We start from the raw sequence: 23,314 nt of genomic DNA, 5'->3' as shown, positions 1-23,314 counted from the left end.
ACCTCGTTACACACGCCACGTTATTACCTTCCTGTCACCGGTTTGTGCATTTCAGAGTCTGGCTAGTTTCTTTTTGAATGCCCCTTACACACTAGCAACTTCTTGGTGAAACTCTATTTATGGTAGGAGTGCATCATGTGCTAATGCATGGATCAGCTGCCAAGCACGCCACGACTGGGTTAGTGACATCAATGAGCACTTGATTACACTGAGCTTTGAACTCTGAAACATGGAGGACGATGATGAATATGCATCTCTGAAATAAGGGATGGTGGTATCACCTGTTAACATCACAAGTTAACTAATTTTTAGCTCACTCATTCACATTGTTACAATGTGATTTTGTGTCTTCTTAATATTCATTCTATTGATTGATTTGACTTTGTTACATCTTTCAAATACTTAATATTTTCCCCCTTAGTGTTCTCCCACAAGAGATAAGAAAAATATATAGTTTTTAGGTTTTGCAATAACTAAGCTCTACTGAAGTAAAAAATAATTTTGAGTTTTATTTAATAACTACAAAGAAACCAAGATACAAAGGACAAGGGCAAAAAACGCTGCTATGTACTGGTTTATAAATATTGTTCAATGTGTGAGTGTGTGTGTATTTTCTTGAGCAAATGAATATTAATGTGTGTGGAGAAGTCATAACGCAACCTTTGACATAAACATTCCCTATCTTTGATCATTCATCAGATATAATCTTTGCTAATTACTTAATAATATGCCAAGGGTACTGCAGTACACACACACACACACACACACACACACACACAAGTAGTCGACTGAGACACGAAAGACACTCATGTAAAAGGAAATTAAGACAGTTTCTTACCAGAAGATGTTTCTTTACTTGTTTTTCCCTGGACACTTTATCTTCCTCGCCATAACCTATTTCATCCCATATTTGGTGTAACTTCTGGAGCTGTTTTTCGAGTTGTTCTGCACAGTCAAGCCTGTAAAGTTCATAGCTTCATTGATCTGTTGCCAAAAATTAGACATACTGTTTATGAAAACATTCATAAGAGGATATAAACTAATTAGAATTTACACACAAGTATGCATTTACAAATCACTCAATACTAAAACTCAGATCTGTGACAACTGTCACACTACATTCCAAGAGCACCTCTTACGGTCTGTATGTGGCCCTAGCCTGGTTTACACCAGAGCGAAGAAAGTTCGCACCCTCTGGATCGACACTAGCAGCACAGAAAGCTTTGGTCTGGTACCTTGTCTACTTCTGTTGTTGACATGAGTTGCAAGAGCAATGGAGTGATGTGAAGACAACGTAACATTGCTGATAGAATAATACAGTCATCAAATATGCTTTTAGAACATAAAAGATCCACATTACAGAGGGCGAAGGAGAAGAAAGATAAATGAATATCCATCTATTCTGCTATCAATATTCAAAACAAACAAAACGCCTGATCATTTCCATTGTTTACATTCCCGGTAGTCGTAATTGCAGGGCTGATATATCACTGTCATGTTAAAGATTTTTGATGATAGATAAAAATGGTTAGTTGGGACTACACTATCTGTCCTCAACCTATATAGCAGATTTTATCAGACAGCCTACATGACAGGCCATTTGTAATATATTTCACATTTCATTAATCGCATTTTGTAAATATTATATTCATTATATGTAGTTTAATAAAACCTTTAAGTGCATCACATGTCACTGCAGATATTATGAACTACCTGAAATATGACTGCTGCTGGAACTATCACTAATGTGAATTTCTCCATTTGCTAATAATCAAGAGTGTAAATTAAATTATATTGGTCATCAGTAATCAATGTATTGCTTTTAAATTTACTCCTCAGTTGTAATGGGGAGCAGGCAAAAAGTGAGTCAATCAACATGTGCAAAGTTTTCTAAGGAAAGCTGGAGCTGCAATTCAGTGTTAAGTGAAACACCTCCACAAATACACACACATTCAGGTACCAAAATTCCTCTTTTACTAATCCATTTTGCTTGCTCAGTCAAAAACAGGGTGTATGCCAAGCAAAACATCCTTCCTTAATATCAAAGTTTTGAATCACGTCTAACTCTGTAGTGTTGTACTCTGTGCGCTAATTATTGACACCAAAAAATAATAGTCGGTTGGTTGGCTGAACTGAGGAGGGGAACTAAGTGGGCAAGGAAGTGAAAGACACTGAGTTTATGAAAAGAGCCAACCTTCAGAATATGGGTATGGTGCAACCAAGCAAGCTTGTTGCCAAAAAGAAGACCCAATAAACAGAACTGGGAGGACCACAGTCAGGTGTTGGGTGTCGAGGTAGAGCTCCAGATCAGGATGGACGATAGAATGGCGACAGAAATGCACCACCCTCAATTTAAGGTGAGAGAATCTAAAACCTTGTCCAAACAGAAGCACGTCGAATGGCACCCTGGAGCTATTATTCTGTGGAGGCCACTGAATGGGAGCTAGCGCAAATACAGCAATCATCCACAAACAGAGAAGAGGTGACCAACAGTCCGGTGGAGGCCACAAGTCCATTAACAGTGATGAGGAAAAGGATACTTAATACAGGCCCCTGAGGTTTGCCATTCTCCTGGGTCTGTGGAGAGCCAAGAACGGTTGCAACCCAAACTCTGAACAAACAGTGGGACAGAAACTGTTGAATAAACATCTGAAGGGGGCCCCACAGACCCCGCTCATGGAGAGCAGGTAGGATGGGCTGATGCCAAGCCATGTTGTAGGCCTTACAAAGATCAAAGAAAAGTGCGACAAGATGGCGGCATTGAGAAAAGGCCTGCTGAACTGTGGGTTCCAATAGAATCAGATGATCACTCTGACACTGTCCCAAAAGCTGCACTGGTACGGATATAAAAGTGCCAGAGATTCAAGGACCCAACAGAGCTGACGAGCCACCATCCATCAGTCAAGTAACTTGCATGAGACTTTGGTCAGACTGATTGAATAGTAACTATCAAGAAAAGACAGATCCTTGCCAGGCTTAAGTACAGGAACCACAACACAGTTCTGGATGGAAACAGGACCAGGGGCTGAATCGTGGGAAGAAGAGACAGCCAGAAGAAGTTCCCATTCAGTTAAAGATTCATTGTAGGATTCCGCCTGACAAGAGGTAAAGCACAGGTGGGAAGGGACAGTAGAAAATAGGGAGGAGACAAATCATTTCCAACATACCCACTTGCTCCATTTTATTATGTAACAGCCTTGGCATGAAAATATTTAAAGGTAATAAGACCGGCAGAGGACGGGTTCCGCTTAAGATATTGAATGGCGTGACAACCTTCACAGATGGCAGTGGCAATGGCTGTGCTCAACCACGGAACTAGCCAGTGGTGAACTGAGCCCATCAAGTGGCGAACAGCAATGCTTACAGTGGAATTTTCTTACTGGACTGATCATGAATTACTTCAGAAATACAACTTCACAAAGGAGGTTTAAAAACTACCTGGGAGGTATGGAGAGGCCAATCAGCACAATGGAAAGACCAGCGGGATAACCCAGCCACTGGGAGGTGGGAAGAGAATGAAAAAACCCAAATGGGAAGTGGTCACTATCACAGAGGCCACTGTGTTGTGACTAGTGTAAGGAAAAAACAAGGAGAGGAGAGGAGAGGGGTGGTGTGGTGAGTGATACATCAATGGCAGAGAACAGCAATGCTTACAGTGGAATTTTCTTACTGGACTGATCATGAATTACTTCAGAAATACAACTTCACAAAGGAGGTTTAAAAACTACCTGGGAGGTATGGAGAGGCCAATCAGCACAATGGAAAGACCAGCGGGATAACCCAGCCACTGGGAGGTGGGAAGAGAATGAAAAAACCCAAATGGGAAGTGGTCACTATCACAGAGGCCACTGTGTTGTGACTAGTGTAAGGAAAAAACAAGGAGAGGAGAGGAGAGGGGTGGTGTGGTGAGTGATACATCAATGGCAGAGAAAGTGCTGTATGTGGCTCTAAAATGAATAAGGGATCCATCATTAAAAAGACACAGATCATAGTTTGCAAGAAATTTATCAATGAGGAGTCCCTGACTAGACAGAAAAGTACTGCCCCACAAAGGATGATGAGCATTAAAATCCCCTAAGGGGGAGGAGGAGGAGGAGGAGGAGGAGGAGGACTAACAACAACCATACAGACCAATGTGCAAAAGCCACCAGAAGCCCTCAAAGGACCAGCCCAGTTCCAACAAAGCACGAACCCAAAAAGGGGTGGTGGTGAGCATTATTGAAATGAGATTCCTGGAGAATGATACAAGATACCGAGTAAAAGAAAATATGGGATTGCAACACCAGGAGGTAACAGTAGTATAAATTACAGTTCCACCTAAGAAACATGGCTTGGGGATCCAAATGGGAGGTGAATAGGCTGGAGCCAATCACGCCACACGGCACCTCCGGGGGCACGAAAGGGCCTTGTCCTAAGGCTTTTGTTGTTTCTTCTCCTCCTCCTCCTCCTCTTTCATAGGTCAAGAAGGGCAGAGCACACAGGGGGAAAGCAGGCTTCTGCAAGATCCAGAATTGAAAGAGCACGTGCGGCCCTGGAGCACACGGACTACTGTTGTTGTGGCAACAGGCCTCCGACCTGGGAGATGCAGGGGGGAGGGATTCTGGGAGGGAACCCCATCAACAGGGGGTGCTGAAGAAAGAAGGAGACATCTCCAGCTGGGTAGAGGGAGGGTGTGTGAACTGCACAGGAGGTGGAGAGCAGATGGAAGTACGACTGGGGTAAGGCAGAGGGCGAAAGGATGTAACAGGGCGAAGTTATATATCATAGACACAGGGTGAATTGAGTAATTTTTCTGATAAGCATCAGTGTGGGATAAATGATCAGCGGACTTAAACTCGTGTATCTTCTTTTCCTTTTTATAAATCAAGCAATCTGGTGATCTTGGAGAGTGACGGTCATGACAACAAACATGGGTAGTAGGACACAGGGGCTCCTCTCGTGAAGTGGCTGTCCACATTCACCGCATAGAGGGTCTGCCATAAAGTGTGAAGACATGTGCCCAAAACGAAAGCTCCAGAAACACCTCATCGATGGTGGACGTGCAGATTCACATCACAATGAAAACACACAACCTTGATGTTCTTCAGGAGGGTGTTTCCCTCAAGTGCCAAAATAAAGGCACCTGTATCTTCATCCCATCCAGATAACAACGGCTGCAAGAAACCCAGAAGTATCAGTGTAAGACTGAAACAAGTGCCTCCCACAGATGAGGGTATTAAAATCCTAATGGTTAACTGCCAAAGCATTCGCAACAATGAGCCATAGTTTGAAGTGCTCTTGAAAAGCAATGAAGCTCACATAATAATAGGTTCAGAAAAACTGGCCGAAACCTGAAATTGATAGCAGTGGTATTTTTGGGCAAAATATCGAAAGGATAGGCAAATGAGATATGGAGGTTGTGTACTTGTCGCAGTAGAAAAGAAACACACATCCACAGGGAAAGAAATTGAAGCTGCATGCGAGACTATTTGGGCAAGACTCAGCACCAGGGGTGGGCATAAAATGATAACTGGCTCCTTCTATCACCCTCCAGACTCTTCTCCTGATATGACTGAAAACTTCACAGAAAACCTCAGTTCATTTGTATGTAAATTCTCCAAACATACGATAATTATCAGTGGAGACCTCAGACATCCTGTCAAACATTACTAAAAGCCTTCTCTGAAAACTACCTAGAACAGATAGTTAGGAACCCATTCATGATGAAAAGATATTGAATATAACAGCAACAAATAGATATGACCTCTTTGAGGATGTCCACATCGAAAGCGTTTTCAGTGACCATGATGTGGTGGTTATGGCAACAATGATAATTCAAGTACAAAGAACAACAGAACTAAGCAGAAAAATATAAATGTTCAGTAAATTAAATAAAAAAATCATTAGTGTCATATCTCAATGAGGAACCTGAATCAAAGTACAGGGCAGGAGCACGTAGAGGAACTATGGCTCCAACTTAACAGAGTAGTCGACCATCCACTAGATAGATAAGTACACAATAGAAGAGGTCATAATGGGAGGGAATATCTAAAGAAGCAGAGGCTAATGCATACTACATCTAAAACAAAGTGTAGAGCTATAGATAGATGCTGATTGAGATGCGTTTGATTCTCAAAAGAGAATGTGTGATGTCTTCAATGATTATCATAGCAGAATACTGTCAAATGATATTTCATAAAACCCAAAGAAATTTGGTCATATGTAAAGGCTGTTAGTGTCACCAAAGTTAGTTGGTTGGTTGGTTGGTTGCTTGGGGTTAAAGGGACCAAACAGCAAGGTCATCAGTCCCTTGTTTCAAATGTGGTCCATTCAGATAGTGCAACAATTCAGAAAAGTCAGAACGATAAAAGGGGAAAATCCTAAAAAACGTAAAATTGCAGTCATGTCATCAATGGTAAAAACAGAATGAGGTAAGTCAGCAAGAGAGCGACCCCAACGCTGTGCTAAGAGGCAGGAAATATCCCACCTCTGAAGCAGTAGAGGCAAGACCACTCACGACTTAAAAGCATGCAACTGCTAGAATGTAGAAGTGCGTATGGGGAAAAGGAGACTAACCAATCCTAAAAAGTGATAAAAACAGAGTAAAAGTGGATGAAAAGAGGATCTTGGCCAGGGAGGGGAGTCGGGAATCTCCGAACACAGCTTACAGTGGGAGATATCCCAAGGCTCACTGCCCTGCCTCAACACCGGAGTGAGATTAAAAACCACTTTCCCATAGGAAACCGAGAACCAGTTCGACCACCCGGAAATCATCAGTCAACATCAATGGTAAAGTGTGGGGGAGTCTGTACTTAGCACGCAGAGCCAAAAGAACGCGGCATTCAACCAAACTGTGGGCTACTGACTGGAAGGCTCCACAACCACAAAGTGGGGGTGGCTCATCACACAAAAGAAAACCATGGGTCAGCCTGGTATGGCCAATGCAGAGACGAGAGTGTGGTTGAGTCCTTCCAGGAGAGGCGAAAGGAAAAACGCCACGGGCCTGGTGTCACCTTAATCGCATGAAGTTTATTAGACAGAGAGGTAGCCTCCCAAGAGTTGGCCATGATTGTGCAAAGTGGGATTTGATGTGAAGCTGTAAATCCGTTGCAAGAGGGGTTATAGAAATCGGGAGGGGAGGGGGGCTAAGTGACTGTTCCCCCAGCCAAACGATCAGCAAGCTCATTACCTGGGATACCCATGTGGCCAGGGACCCGAAGGAAGTCAACTGAACAAGCAGCACGGTGAAGATCAGCGAGATGGTCATGGATGGCAGAGACCAAGGGATGGCGCGAAAAGCACCGGTCAATAGCCAGAAGGCCACTCATTGAGTCCGTACATAACAAAACGCGGTTGTGTTGGGACTGTTTAATAAAGGTAAGGGCCTGGGAAATTGTCATCAATTCTGCAGTAAACACCCCACATGCAGGTGGCAGCAGATTATTTTCCGTTCCAACAGAGGACGTGAAGGCGTATCCCACACGATCAGCAGATTTAGAGCCATCAGTGTAAAAAAACGACACCATCCCGAAACTCCCATAAAATTCGGCGGGAAAAGGAACGGAACACCATCGGGGGGATGGAATCTTTCAGACCTCGGCAGAGATCCATCCGAATTCGGGGCCGTGGAACTAACCAACGGGGGGTGGAGGGGAGGGAGTGTGGAAGACAGGACGAAGGAGGAAGCTGAAAATCACGGTGAAGAGACGTAAGCCAGAGCCTAACCGGTAACCCCGCCCGAGGGCAGGAATCAGGTGGGCGACGTCCATGGTCTTGGAACAGGATAGAATAGGAAGGATGAGTGGGAAAGGAACGGACAGTGATTGCATAAGACACCAGAAGCTGGGACCGCCGAACAGAAAGGGGGGGGGGAATCCCAGCTTCAACCAGGAGACTATCAACAGGGCTAGTAGGGAAGGCACCGGAGGCCAAACAGATACCACGATGGTGGACTGGATCCAGCAGGTGAAGTGTGGAAGGAGCAGCCGAACCATAAACTTGACAACCATAGTCCAAGCGAGACAGCGAGACAGAACTAAAGCACGATAAAGGCGGAGACGGAGGGAGCGCTCTGCACCCCAAGAGGTGTGGGCAAGGAAGCGAAGAACATTAAGTTTACGGAAACATCCTACCTTCAGAAGTCTGATACGGGGCAGCCAAGTGAGGTTGTTGTCGAAAAGAAGACTCAGGAAACAAAACTGTGGGACCACAGGCAATCGTTGTGCATCAAGATAGAGCTCTGGATCAGTGTGGATTGTAGTACGGCGACAGAAGTGGACCACACGCGATTTTAAAGGAGAGAATTGAAACCCGTGTGAGAGGGGTCCATGCAGAGGCACGCCGTATAGTTCCCTGGAGCTGCCGCTCTGCAGAGGCCATCGAAGAGGAACTAACCCAAATGCAGAAATCTTCCACATACAGAGCAGAGGCGAGCAAAGGACCGACAGAGGCCCCAAGTCCATCTATAGCAATGAGGAAAACAAGTACACTCAATACAGAACCCTGTGGGATGCCCTGTCTCCTGGGTCCACGGAAAACTAAAAACTGTACCAACCCGAACCATGAACGACCAATGGAACAGTAACTGGCGGATAACAATGAGGAGTGGGCCCCAGAGACCCCACTGATGAAGTGTAAGAAAGATGTGATGGCACCAAGCCATGTCATAGGCCTTGCGAAGGTCAAAAAATACTGCAACCAAATGACGGCGCTGGGAAAAACCCTGCCGAACTGCGGTTTCCAAGCGAAGTAAATGATTGATCGGAGACCGTCCCTCTCGGAAGCCACACTGGTAAGGGGACAATAGATCCCCAGATTCGAGAACCCAATTGAGCCAATGGGCTACCATCCGTTCAAGTAACTTGCAAACAACATTTGTCAGACTAATTGGCCGATAGCTTTCAACAAATAGGTGGTTCTTACCAGGCTTAAGGGCAGGAACCATGATGCTATCCCTCCACTGAGAAGGGAAGTCACCCTGGAGCCAAATACAATTAAACACCCGGAGAAGATGTTGCCGCTGTAGAGCACTGAGATGTTGAAGCAGTTGGTTATGAATGGAGTCTGGGCAAGGGCCATATCAGGAGAAGAAGAAAGGGCAGAAAGAAATTCACATTCAGTAAAAGGTTCGTTGTAAGATTCTGACTAACAAGGGGTAAAACATAAGGCGGAAGCTTCGGCCCTCTGTTTCTGGTGAAGGAAAGCAGCCGGATAGGAGGCTGATGCTGATGCCGTTGCAAAATGGGTTGCAAGATGTTCTGCAAGAATCAACGGGTCCGTACAAAATCCATCAAGGAGGTGAAGGCCTAGGAGGGTAGACTGCCAATGGCAACCCTGGAGAGAGTGAAGTGTAGCCCATACCCTTGACATAGGGACAGTAGAACAGAGGGAAGAAACAAAGCGTTCCCAACGCATTGGTTTGCTCTGGGCTTTAGTGCAAAGGCGTTTAAAGGTAATAAGGTTGGCAACAGATGGGTGCCTCTTAAGGTGTTGCAAAGATCGATGGCAATCACGGATGGTGATGGCAATGGCCGTACTCCACCACGGGACTTGCCGGCGGCGAAATGGTCCAGATGAGCACGATACAGCAAGACTAGCAGCGCGAACAATCGCGTCAGACATATCACGTAGGACGTCATCAATACAACCTGACAAAGAGGGAGAAAACACGACCTGTGCAGTGTATAGAGGCCAATCAGCACGTTGGATAGACCAACAAGGTAACCTGTCCATCGGGGAGCGGGAAGGGAGTGAGAGAATCAACGGGAAATGGTCACTATCACAAAGGTCATCGTGTGGCGACCAGTGTAATGAAGGAATGAGGGAGGCAGAAGAAAAAGAAAGATCAATGGCAGAAAAGGTACCATGACCGGCACTGAAATGAGTACGGGAGCCATCATTAAGAAGGCACAAGTCATTGTCTGTAATAAACTGGTCTATGACAAGACCTCGTCTAGATGGAAATGCACTGCCCCACAAGGGATGATGAGCATTAAAATCCCCGAGAAGGAGGAAGGGAGGAGGAAGTTGCTGAAGAAGGGCAGTTAAGGCAGCAGGTGGAAGAGTCCTGTCAGGAGGGAGATAAAGATTGCAAACCATGACCTCAGAGTCCAGGTGGGCCGTAACAACAACCGCTTCCAATGTAGTTTGAAGAGAAATCCACGTGCTAGCAACGTCTGTACGGACCAACGTACAAATGCCGCAAGAAGCCCGCAGGGGGCAACCTGATTTCTACAGAAAACACGGAACCCACAGAGGGTCGGTGAGTGATCATCAGTAAAATGAGATTCCTGTAGAACCACACAAGCTCCAGAGTGAGAAGAAATAAGGGATTTCAGTTCCAAGAGGTGACGGTAATATCCGTTACAATTCCATTGGATAACTACAGAACGATGATTCAAATGGGGGATGAACAGGCTAAAGCCAGTCATACCACCGGGTCACCACCAGTCACTGACAAGGAGGGGGCGATATCCATGAACAGGGCAGAATCTGGTTGTGAAGCCGGGGATGGGACCTCTGGTGACACCAGAGGCTCCTTGTCCCGGGACTTATGTTTCTTCTTCTTTTCTGTTTGAGATCGAGGAGGGCTGTGTGGCATAAAGGAGCCAGCTGCAGCAAGATCGGGAACAGAAAGAGATCAGGCGACCTAGGGGCCAACAGACCGTGGTTCCCGCGGTTGTCACGTGACAGCAGACCTTTGGCCTGAAACGTGCCGGGAAGGGGTATTCCGGGATGGACGCCCTTGACCGGCAGATGCCAAAGAAGTGGGACACTTCCGCGGCTGGGGAGGGGGAGCAGCGCCCAGAGGAGAAGGTGTGGGAGCCGCAGGGGAGTGGAGGAGGAGAGGGGTCCGGGACTGGGGTAAGGAAGGGGTGAAAATGTAACTAAAGCATAACTACACGTCATGGACACAGGGTGAAGACGTGCATACTTCTTACGAGCCTCGGTGTAGGTTAGACGATCAAGGGACTTGTACTCCTGTATCTTCTTTTCCTTCTTATATACTGGGCAATCTGGTGAACGTGGAGAATGATTGCCATGACAGTTTACACACACAGGAGGGGGAACACAGGAACTCCCCTCATGGAGCGGACATCCACAGTCACCACAGAGAGGGGTCTGCGAACAGTGGGAAGAGGTGTCCAAAATGCAAGCACTTCAAACACCTAATAGGAGGTGGGATGTATGGCTTCACATCACATCGATAAACCATAATCTTTACTTTCTCAGGGGGGGGGTGGGGGGGTGGGGGGGGGGGGTGGTAATCCCCTTCAAAGGCCAGCATAAAGGCACCAGTATCAATGCGATTGTCCTTCGGACTCATCTGAACACACTGAACAAAGTGAACACCCCACTGTCTGAGATTAAAGTTCCTCATCAGTTTGAGGGATGAGGTCCCTGTGAAAAAAATCACACCTTGAACCATATTTAAAGACTGGTGGGGGGTAATGGACACAGGAATCGTGCCAAGATGGTTACAGGCACGAAGGGCCGCAGACTGGGCAGCTGAAGCAGTTTTGATCAACAACGAACCCGACCGCATCTTGCTCAGAGAGTCCACTTCACCAAACTTGTCTTCAATGTGTTCCACAAAGAATACAGGTTTGGTATTGGTGAAAGTATCCTCATCAGTCCTGGTGCAAACCAGATAGCGGGGGAAGGTTTCGCCCCTAGCCGACGGGCCTGACCCTCTTCCCAGGGGGTAGCCATGGAAGGAAAGGCCGAAGGGGCAGGAGAAGCAGCACTAGAAGAATCAGTTCCAGGCAGAGAGACAGCCGCAGAAGAACGGCCAGAGTTCTGGACCTGCATGTGTTTCATTTGCATAGCGCCCGCCCTGATACCACCCACTCCGGTGTGGGGCTCTCCTCACGGGCACCATCCAGCCACAGCAAGGGCCGTCTGGCATGGAGGCCATTGCCAGGAGTTCTAATGCTCCAGGACGACAGCAACCACTCCTAGGCTTACATGAGGTGGTCACAACACAGGTATCAGAAGTGTGATCCCTGTGTGTTCAGGGGGCTCAACCAAAAGCGTACATAGCGACCCCACCACACGGGCTGGCTACCGTGCTGGCTATGCACCCTAGCATCAGACAACGATGTGAAAGAAAAGGTGGAATGAACTAGGAGGGCACACGTCGGAGACACCAGGTAAGGTGCTCTTCCCCAAACGGCTCACACTATGGAAGAGAAAATTAGTAATGGAGGTCAAATCCCAGAGGGGGACCAGGGAGTGCCAAAAGGATGAGGTGATTACGCAACAGAACTAAATTGCAAAATTTCAAGATTTTAAACATGGCTGCAGCAGCAACTGTTAAAATTCTTCACAATAAAGGATGGCAGCCAAAAACAGTTGCAGGATAGAATTTTTTTTATTAAAATTCTTGACCAAGGTTTCGGTACATATAAATATACCTTCATCAGAAGTACATTTCTAAAATTACATCATGCACTGGAGAATAATGAAACAATTATGCCAAAAGGCGTCGTCAGTAATTAAAATATCATCTCCATTTGTACGACATGTGTAATGGGTACAGGATCAAAGCGAACAGTTTGCTTTGATCCTGTACCCATTACACATGTCGTACAAATGGAGATGATATTTTAATTACTGACGACGCCTTTTGGCATAATTGTTTCATTATTCTCCAGTGCATGATGTAATTTTAGAAATGTACTTCTGATGAAGGTATATTTATATGTACCGAAACCTTGGTCAAGAATTTTAATAAAAAAAATTCTATCCTGCAACTGTTTTTGGCTGCCATCCTTTATTGTGATAAATTGCAAAACCAATGTAACCAGGAGGATAGCGGGGCCAACATAAGCAGGGACACCAAGGGGGAGAGGAGAGGGCAAAGGAGAAGGAGGAAGGAGAGGAAAGGACGGGAGGGGCAAGGAAATGCAGCCCTGGAAAGAAGGAAGGCTGCAATAGCTCAGGGCCCCGTGCTCACCACGCACATACTCACGAAAGAACCTTGAGCCCCCTGGGGAGCCAAATTTAGTGTCCAAACCCTAGGGAATGAGACAAACAGAGTAGCAAAGCAAAAGCTGAAATGCTTCACTTCATTTTCAAATGTTCTTTTATAAAGGAAAATCCAGTTGAATTCTCCCAATTTAATCCTCATACTACTGCAAAGATGAATGAAATAAGTATCAGTGTCAGTGGTGTTGAGCAACAGCTGAAATTGTTAAAATTGAACAAAGCTCCAGGGCCCAATGGAATCCCAGTCAGATTCTATACTGAATTTGCGGCCGAGTTAGCCCTCCTCTAACTAAAAGTAATCTTAGATCCCTCAAACAGAAAACTGTGCCCAGTTCTTCAAAGAAGGCACAGGTCACACCCGTCTAGAAGTAGTGTGCTAGAAGTGATCCGCGAAACTACTGTCCAATATCCCTGACACTGATTTGTTGTAGAATCTTATAACATATTCTGAGCTCAAACATAATGAGCTATCTTGAACAGACTGTTCAATGTTCCTCAATGTCACCCACCATGGATTTCGAAAACATCAGTAATGTGAAACCCAAGTCGCACTTCATCCACATGACATACCGAAAGCATTGGATCAAGGCAACCAGGTAGATACAATGTTTCTTGATTTCCGAAAAGCGTTTGACTCAGTATCGCACCTACACTTATTGTCAAAAGTACGACCATATGGGGTATCAAGTGAAATTTGTGACTAGATTGAGGAATTTTTGGTAGGAAGGACACAGCACGTTATCTTGGATGGAGAGTTATCGCCAGATGTAGAAGGAATTTCAGATGTGCCCCAAGGAAATGTGTTGCGACACTTGCTGTTCGTGTTGTATATCAATGACCTTGCAGGCAATATTACTAGTAATGACAATCTTTTTGCAGATGATGCAGTTATCTATAGGAAGTACTATCTGAAACGATCTGCACAAAATCTTCACAGCCTCAAGAAAAACCAAGGAATGCAAGAAGATACACTAAACAAAAACAGAAAACTAGAACACAACAAAAAGTCAGAAACAAGTTGAGAGTGGGAACATTAAATGTAATAACCTTGACATGAAAGACTAAAGAGATTGTAGACATGGAGAGGAGAAAGATTCATAGCCTTGGATTGAAAGAGACGAAGTGGAAGGGAAAAAACTCTAATTTGCTGAGAGGTGGGTACAAATTATACTGGTAGGGTCACAATAAAGAGGGAAAAAAATTGAGTGGGCTTTGTGTTTCACAAAGACATTGACCCAGTTACAGATGTGAGCTTTGTAAGTGAAAGGGTAATTAGAGCAGAAGTGAACTTGGGATTGAATATAGTTTTATTATACTCCAAGTGTACGCACCTCAGCACGTGTGCAGTGAGGAAGAAAAAATTAAATTCCTTGAAGAACTGGAAGATCAAGTAAGAGAAGATAACATTACGATAATTGGGGATCTGATTGCTCAGATCGGCATGGATAGAAATGGATATGAGGAGGCGATGGGCCCATTTTGATACGGAAGACAAAATGTTAAGGGTAAAGAAATTCTAAATCTGTGCATAAGGAATCATCTTTTAGTGAAGCATACATTCTTCAAGAAACAAGATAACCACAAGATTAATAGGGATGGCAAATCTAAGACAGTTATAGACTACATATTAACGAACAAATTAATTGGAGGAAAAGTACGGGACAATAAAGTCATACCAAATGAGCACTTGGATAGCGACCACAGGTTACTAGTAGCTGAGATAAATTATAACATGCAAAGATTGAATGCTGTACAAAGAATGCCAAAAATTAAGGAGTGGGAGTTGAAAGAAGAAGAAAATAAGAAAAGTTTCCAAAATCTAGCAGCAAAAAAATTGCCAAAAACTGAATGGGGTAGTGTAGAGGTAGAGTGGAACCTATTTAAAACATCAATAGTTAACTGTGCTGTGCAGATACGAGGCAAAACAAAGGGTAAAGTGAAAGACAAAGAAACAGTTCGTGGAACGATAGAGTAAAAGATGCAATTAAAAAACATAATTTGGCAAAGAAAAACAAGGATTTTGGAAAAAGAAATCAGAACCAGGGGCTGGTAGCAAAAGATGAACACAAGGTGGTGACACTGGAGAAGGAATACTGACAAAGAAACTCCATGCAAAGAGAATTGTGAAAGAAGAAAAGGAGAAGAGTTGGGAAATATTCACCCAGGAACTAGAACAGATAGCAAAGTGAACCAAAAACTACTATATGGGTTATTGAAAAGTAAATGATCTGATAGAGAAAACATAAAAGCGATTGAAACTGAGGACACTAAAGGTATCAGAGAAGACATGAAGAATTCTTTAGAAATCTTACTTCATGGGGAAGGTGTGGTTGGCAGGAGAGCCAACACTGTGTTACTAGAGGAGGCCGAAAGGCACATGTTTTAGCTCCCGCAGGCTGGCGTGATGTCTGGAACAGGACAAGGAAATTAGAATTTAGAAAAACGGGCATAGCTGATGGAATACTTAACTTTAATCCATTAATGATGAACGTCGGTCTTGACGGTACATGATTCACAATATCAATAGTAACTGATAATGGCGCCTTGCTAGGTCGTAGCAAATGACGTAGCTGAAGGCTATGCTAAACTATCGTCTCGGCAAATGAGAATGTAAGTAGGCAGTGAACCATCGCTAGCAAAGTCGGCTGTACAACTGGGGCGTGTGCTAGGAAGTCTCTCTAGACCTGCCATGTGGCGGCGCTCGGTCTGCAATCGCTGATAGTGGCGACACGCGGGTCCGACGTATACTAATGGACCGCGGCCGATTTAAAGGCTAGCACCTAGCAAGTGTGGTGTCTGGCAGTGACACCACAGAAGGTGCACAAGAAAGTGACACCGAAGTCATTGAATTAGAGGAAAATCAGGATCCAATCTCTTGGTTAGAAAGTGAGAATTCCCTGAAACAGATGAAAAGTGGGAAGGCAGCTGGAGTAGACGAGCTGACAGCAGATATGATTAAAGCCGCAGGAATCCATGGAATACAATGGTTACACCAGGTACTGGGGGTGATATGGAAAGAAAACAAAGTGCCGGATGAATGGAAAAAAGGAATTATAATACCATTGTTCAAGAAAGGTAGTACAAAGAAATGCACCAACTACCGAGGAAAAATAATGGGAAAGGTCACAGAAAAAAGACTGTGGAAAATTCTAGAGCACCAATCAGAGGAACAACAGCAAGGGGTAAAAGAAGTAATAAGGGAACAACATATCTCATTTTCTTCCTCCGTCAGTTAACAGAGAAATATTGGGAAAAAGGAAAGGACTTGATAGTAGTATTTGTGGATTTGGAAAAGCATATGACAGTGTACCAAGGGATAAAATATGGGAATGCTTGAGAAAACATAATGTTCCTGATTCATTAATTAAAAGAAGTCCAGATGCTGTAAGATGGTTATGAGAGCAGTGTACAAGTAGGAGATGGAAGATCAAAATGGTTTAAGACAAAGAGGTGTTCAGCAAGGCAGTTTGCTCTCTCCTTTAATCTTCAATACACTTATGGACACAATCATGAAAGAAATCAATGAAGAGGAAAATTAAGATCTCACCGCTTTTGTTTTTGCTGATGACATCATCATTTGGGGAGAGACGGAAATGGAAGTTCAGAGGAGACTAGATTACTGGAACACAAAATTTAAAAAAATTCAAGTACTGTACGTAGGAACAAGGCACTGGCAATGAAGACGAGCAGGACACCCACACTTTGTCACATCATACTAGAGGGGGAGAAGGTTGAATGTGTGAAAACTTCAATTTTCTGGGTAGCATCATATCATGCGATGGAAGTTCCCAACTGAAAGTCTTAAACAGAATAACAAAAGGATCCCTTCCACCACAAGTACGAAATCTAATCTGGTACAAGGAAGTCCCTCAACGAGCCAAACAGACCATGTATATAACTTATTTTCTGCCAATCATGATGTATAGTCTAGAGGCCTGTGTCATAAATAAGAGAGAAGAGAGTCAAATATAAGCATTTGAAATAAAGTTCATTAGGTCAGCTCTACAAAAAACTAGGAGAGAGAGTCAGGAATGATTATGTAAGGAGACACCTGCAGGTGATATTGACTACAGAGGAGAGAATGAGTGCTTTGAAATTTAAGTGATTCGGGCATGTAAAGTGAATGCACCAGACGCTAACTCCATGCCAATATTCGAAGGTGGAGTACCAGGAAGAAGACAAATTGGGTGGCCTAGAAAGAGATGGACAGACCATGTTAAGGAACATCTCAAGAGGAGAGAAGTAACATGGGATGTAGAGGAGAGGGAAAAACTGTACCAGGACAGAAACCAATGGAGGCATATCATTCACAAAGTTCCTACCCGGCTCACTGGAAGTAAATCCTGATGATGATCTTGATAAGATTTCAAAGGGGTGCAAAGATTGGCAATGTGCTTTAAATAAACAGAAATGTAAAATTGTGCACTTCACAAAACAAAAAACTTAGTGTCTTATGACTGCAGTACTAATGAGTTACTGTTGGAATCTGCAAACTCATACAAATACCTGGGTGTAACACTCTGTAAGGATGTGAAATGGTGAGATCACACATGTTCAGTCATGGCAAAGCAGATGGTACACTTCAGTTTATTGGTAGAATACTGGGGAAGTGTAATCGGGCACAACTAAGATTGCTTATAAATCACTCCCCCGAGAAAGATGATTAACGAAGTTTCAAGAATTGCTTTAAATGGTGACTCTAGGAATATACTAAAAGCCCCTACATATCACTCACATAGTGATCGTGAGAATAAGACTAAAATAATTACTGCATGCACAGAGGCATTAAAACTATCATTCCTCCTGCGCTCAACACGTGAATGGAATAGAAAGAAAACCTAGTAACTGGTACAGCAGGGTGTACCCTCCGCCATGCACCTCACTGTGGTTTGCAGAGTGTAGATGTAGATGTACTGGTGTGGTTGTCCTTATGACCTTTTTGGACATACCGACCAAAATGAACATCCCATTGTTCCAGATTGGACTGGAGTTCATCATCAATTTGAATGATGAGGTTCCTATGAAAAATGACTCCCTGAAGCATATCCAAAGACTGGTGAGCAGAAATGGACACTGGTATGTCACCAAGATGATCACAAGCACAAAGAGCTGCAGACTGGGCAGAAGAAATAGTTTTGATCAACAGGGAACCTGACTACATGTTACTGAGGGACTCCACTTGGCCAAACTTTTCTTCGATATTTTCCCCAAAAAATAACAGCTTTGTGATGGTGAATGTGTCTCCATCTGTTTTCGTGCAGGCTAGGTAGTGGGGAAAGAGCCTGGCCCTCCTCCCAGTCTGTAGCCAGGGAAGGGAAAGTCACAGGATCATAAGAAGCAGCATTAAATGATCCATTACTAACTGAAAAACAGCCGTAGAAGAACGTCCAGTTTTTTCGGAGCTAAATGCGTTTCACACAGAAAGCATCAACCTTGATACCACCCACTCTGATAAGATGCTCTTCCCAAGGGCACCAGCCAGCTATAGCATGGGCCGTCCCCAAATGGCTTGCACTAAAGAGAGTAAATATAGAAAAGGAGACCAACTCCAAAGGTGGACCAAAAATTCCAAAAAGGAAGTATGAAAGGGAAAAGCCACCAGGAACAATAACCAGAAGGAATACAAGAAACCAGGTGGAGAACCAGTTCAACATAAGTAAGAACAGAGAGAAGGGGTGGAGGGGAAGGAGTGAGGTCAGGGAAGAAGGGGCATGGGGGAGAAAATGCAGCTTGGGAAGGAAGAATGGGCCGTAATAGCTTGGGCCCGTGTGTGTGCGATGCACGAACTGGCGAAAAAAATATGAGCCCCGTGGAGAGGGGGCCAAAAAACAATAATGCAATACTCGTAGGCTATGCTTGTTCTGTCATATTCTCTCCTGTGGAAATGTTGATTCACAGATACAAGTCAGTGGTAATGAACACTAACAAATTATCTATGAATGCTCATTTGCTTGTGTTTGCTTCCATTTGCTCCAGTGTAAACAAGGCTTGATTTGTAAATAATAATGACACGGAAAATCAATAGCCGGCACAGCTATTATTTCCTTGGCATTAATAAATGTAACACACAAGGCTGGTTACATGCTCATACTTGCTTTACGCCCCTTATGACTATTTTCTGCAACACCATACTGTTACACTTAGAAAGCTAAGAAACATCCTTTCATCATCACACAGTGCAGCAAATAATCCACCAGACACTGGTTTTCTGTGCTTGCCATAGTAGATGACAGATTATTTTCCTAAAGAGCTGATAAAAAACTCAAGGAAACAGTTTGTTTAGTTTTATAGAATACTATAAAACATGTATTATGGGTATTCCAGTGGAAAGTGTTCAGAATTACTCATCTTAAACCGATATTCTAAAATGAAATGAAGCCTACCCAACCCAAAACTCAAACCGTATCATTATGCTCCCCAGTCGTCTTATGGCATATACCAATAATTATCTATATCAAACTATCTTCAAAACTTCATAATAAGCTTCATAGTTCTATTTTATTCACTTTCTTATAGTTACCTTTTCCAAAAAAATGTAAATTTTGTCTTACAGCTATCTATTCTAGCATACCTACAACTATGATTCAATTTATCAATATCACTTGTGAAGTAATCCACACTATACTCTAATTAAAATGACTTCATGATTTATGTTTCAGTTGAGAGGTAGGGACCTGGTATCAGCCAACCACTGGCGTTTTCCAGATTTCATGAGCACAATGTGTTGCTTATTTTGTGGGTACATGCGAAACCTTTCCAGATGAAGCAGGGCACACATGGCAAGGCTCCAAACATGGAGTGATAAATATCTAACACATGAGCTCACGCCAAGTTGCTGCACTAGCCGGCAGCCTGGCACCGATATCTGTTGATCACAAACTTATTTCATATGAACCATACATACAAGATGATATGCAACAACAATTCAGCGAGGTTTTTGTTTTTTACAGTTTTGTGGTCTGTCAAGTTTTCTCAGCATGTATGATTAATGGTGAGCTTCTGGATGTTCAGTCAAGTTCTTGTGTCCATTTTCAATGACCAACGGAGCCATCCTCTTCGCGTGCTGGAGGATTAGCTATTATGTGTACTCCTTGTGTGGAATCCTGCTGGCAGGCAGGGAGTACACACAACAGCGAAAGTAACAGACATGAAGACAGCTATTTTGGTCGTCAAAATATTGTGGACAAAAAGGAAACAATAGCATGGCTGAATGCACAGTTCACTGTTTTTAAAGTTTTTGATTTTTTGTACCACCACTTCTTCTCTTCTTGGGAATTTTACCTCCCTTTCCCCTAAACTTCAATATTAAACTTGTATTTAATATTTATAATCTCTTTCCGTATTTCTGGTATCCCTTTCATTTTTTGGCTCCTTTGCAACAACTTAAGTTTCCCAATTTTGCACATCTTTGCTGTTATATATTACTATTAGCATTTTTGCCTGCATCAGGCCATTTTTTTAGTGTTCCCTCCTCTTATCACTGACCTGTGGAAAGACCTTACTGTCGTCCCCCCCCCCCCTCTCTCTTTCTTTCTTTTTTTAGATCACTGGATCTCAGATACCTGTTTCTGGTATTTAATTATTGAAATCTCTCACTTGGATTAAAGTTTCTGGATGCATTCACAAGCAACATTCGCTAAGTTTTCTTCCCATCCGTACCCTATGTTGAAGAAATTACCCACAAATCTAAAAAGATACGGCACTGAATTTGTCGGCTAATGGCTTCCATGTATGTTAAGCCTTGGCACAACAGACAATTATGGGATTACAAAGGGGTTGGGTTGGGTTGTCTGGGGAGGAGACCAAACAACGAGGTCATCGGCCTCATCGGATCAGGGAAGGACGTCGGTCGTGCCCTTTCAAAGGAACCATCCCAGCATCTGCCTGGAATGATTTAGGGAAATCAAGGAAAACCTGAATCAGGATGGCCGGACGCGGGATTGAACTGTCGTCCTCCCGAATGCGTGTCCTGAGTGCTAACCACTGCGCCAACTCGCTTGGTGGGATTACAAAGCCTCATATGTTATCGATAAAATGGGAAGGCGATACAATGAAAGACACTGATTCTGGTTAAGTTACTGCTGTTTGAATACCTTGACATCTAAAACATTACACTTCTCAATAACAGTCACCCATGAAACATCTTCGAGTTAGCAAAATGTATGTGTCACTATAAAATTATATCACGCTTTCAGCTCTGTCAAGTTGTTATACATCCATGAGCTTTTGGTTGAGTGCTCCTAGTTCACTGTGAAGTGTTAACTAAGTGCCGTGTGGGTGTGGGTCTTTAGTCTGGCAGAGATCAATGTAAAAATTAGTGACACTGAAACATTTGGTATAAAGTTTTTTTCTTTTTTCTTTTTCAGACAACAATCTGACACGAAATAATTCATATTCTGTCAGGTACCACTTTGGCACTTGTCAGCATAAATTTTTATGTTGTCATATATTTTGTATTATTACATAATATATGAGGTGGTCAGTTTTACTGAAGACATTGACATATCTTTAAAACTACACAATGGATCAAAGAAAATGAGACATAAAATATTTCAGACTCAGTGGGAAAGAGAATGAAGCAAAAAATTTTCCCATCTCCTCCAACTTCAAAATCTTAATTTACACCAATTATTTTTTAAACAATGGAAGATCCAGGATGGAATAATGACAACATAATGAAAACAATAGATTACTGCTCACCATGTAGTAGTGGTGCTGAATCACAGATAGGCACAACAAAAAGACTGCCTTCTTCAGAATTACACAAACGTTTAATTCCGATGAAGGCCTTTTTGGCTGCAAGCTTACTTATTTGACAGTCTTTTGTTGTGCCTATCTGTGACTCAGCATCTCCATTATGTGGTGAATAGCAATCTATCCTTTTCATAAACTTATTTTTGTTGCAGTTTCAGATTCCGCAGGAAAACTTTAAGGAACTGGCCTATGGCCTGACATAACTTTTTTTCCATCACATTTATGCTCTTCTGCACTGGCAATTACATGGATACCAATTAATTTCTTTGTTTCAGGTGTAAACACAGAAAGTAAAAATGGATTAATGTTTTTTTGACTGTGGTAAATCTGGCTTGCTTGTAACTGTTAGTATCCTTTGAATATTATCGGTGATATAATCGAGTAGGTAGAGAGGTGACAGTTACCACACAAGACTAGAAAACTCCTTGGAAGTTCAACAAAATTTAAATGTAACTTGTCATTAAAGTTGTATTTTCTCGTACATGTCAAAGGAACATATTCAACGATTCTTGAAAGGACATAGTTACACAGTGTCAACTGAACTGTGTTCAACATCTATACCAAGAAAAAGAAGATCTGATGGTACAAAATTTCAGAATAAAGAACTATTTTGGCCGAAGACTGCAGGGAACATGTCAGTAAGAATCCTACGAGATGGCTTACATTCTATCAGTTCTGTTAAACTTTACACATAAGCAGAAAGCCATGAAGGATGAAGTGCTTAAAACATATGACAAAAGAAATGATGAACAAGCAGATGAAGTCTGTATACTGCTGCAGGGTGCAACCACTGATCTACATGCAGTAGAAGCTGTGTATCATGTAGACTGCCATTCACTTATTCAGTAAAAGAAATACAACTGTAGCTACTTGACAAATAAAAAAGCTATACCAGGAGAAGACACTGGTAAAAGAAATAATGAACAATCCAATACATATCTGGACACCTGTATAGCTGCATGACCTTTATAACTGTAAAAGATTAAATCCGAAAAAGTGATGAGACATGAAAGAAACATAATTGTAAATGAAATGTTAACATTTTGGAAGATGAAGTAGTTGCGATGAAGATCGAAGGTTGGGCTAGTCTAATTCGTTTTAATAAAAATTTCTCATAATACAGCCGTTTTGTAAGACTTCCTGAAAATGAAGGTAATACTGACACGAAAAAGGCCGCTTAACAGACATAACAAGAAGCAGAAAGTCTAATGGACCACAATAGAGACTATCAGTTGGACATCTCAATACTAAAGACTGTAAGCGACACTTGTGCGACATGGAGAGATTACAGAGAAATCTCTAACTTAGTTTCAGTCCATTCAGCATAATATCACTAATATTTATAATCAAACAGTTCTAGATGTAACTGTGAACTCCACCACCAACATTGATCCTAGGATTTACTTTGCACATTGCATAACTATGGATGAAATTTTAAGGTTCAGAAAGTCCTCTGCAAAATACAGTGCAAAAACAGATGCAACAAATTATTCTTGTCTGGAACTCTAAAGTAATAGTGACCATGCAAGTCTGTGATGTCACAACTATGATTTAAACATTTTTACCTATAATACACTAAGACCCTCATGTG

The 23,314-nt window shown here is 42.9% G+C and overlaps 1 protein-coding gene across 5 annotated transcripts in view; it reads right to left on the bottom strand.

The window, feature by feature from the left end:
- The window catches only part of LOC124594800 (protein regulator of cytokinesis 1-like), a 144,499-nt gene that overhangs the window by 103,931 nt on the left and 17,254 nt on the right, over positions 1 to 23,314 (bottom strand). For all 5 annotated transcript variants that reach the window (XM_047133224.1, XM_047133225.1, XM_047133221.1 and 2 more), the window contains exon 2: positions 839 to 959. In XM_047133224.1, the coding sequence (XP_046989180.1) occupies positions 839 to 959 (121 nt within the window). The remainder of the gene's footprint in view (positions 1 to 838; positions 960 to 23,314) is intronic.

This window comes from Schistocerca americana, chromosome 2, assembly GCF_021461395.2.
Source record: "Schistocerca americana isolate TAMUIC-IGC-003095 chromosome 2, iqSchAmer2.1, whole genome shotgun sequence".
NCBI classification, from domain to species: domain Eukaryota; kingdom Metazoa; phylum Arthropoda; class Insecta; order Orthoptera; family Acrididae; genus Schistocerca; species Schistocerca americana.
The sequence above is the reverse complement of the archived record's forward strand: the minus strand, read 5'-3'. Positions and strand labels throughout refer to the sequence as shown.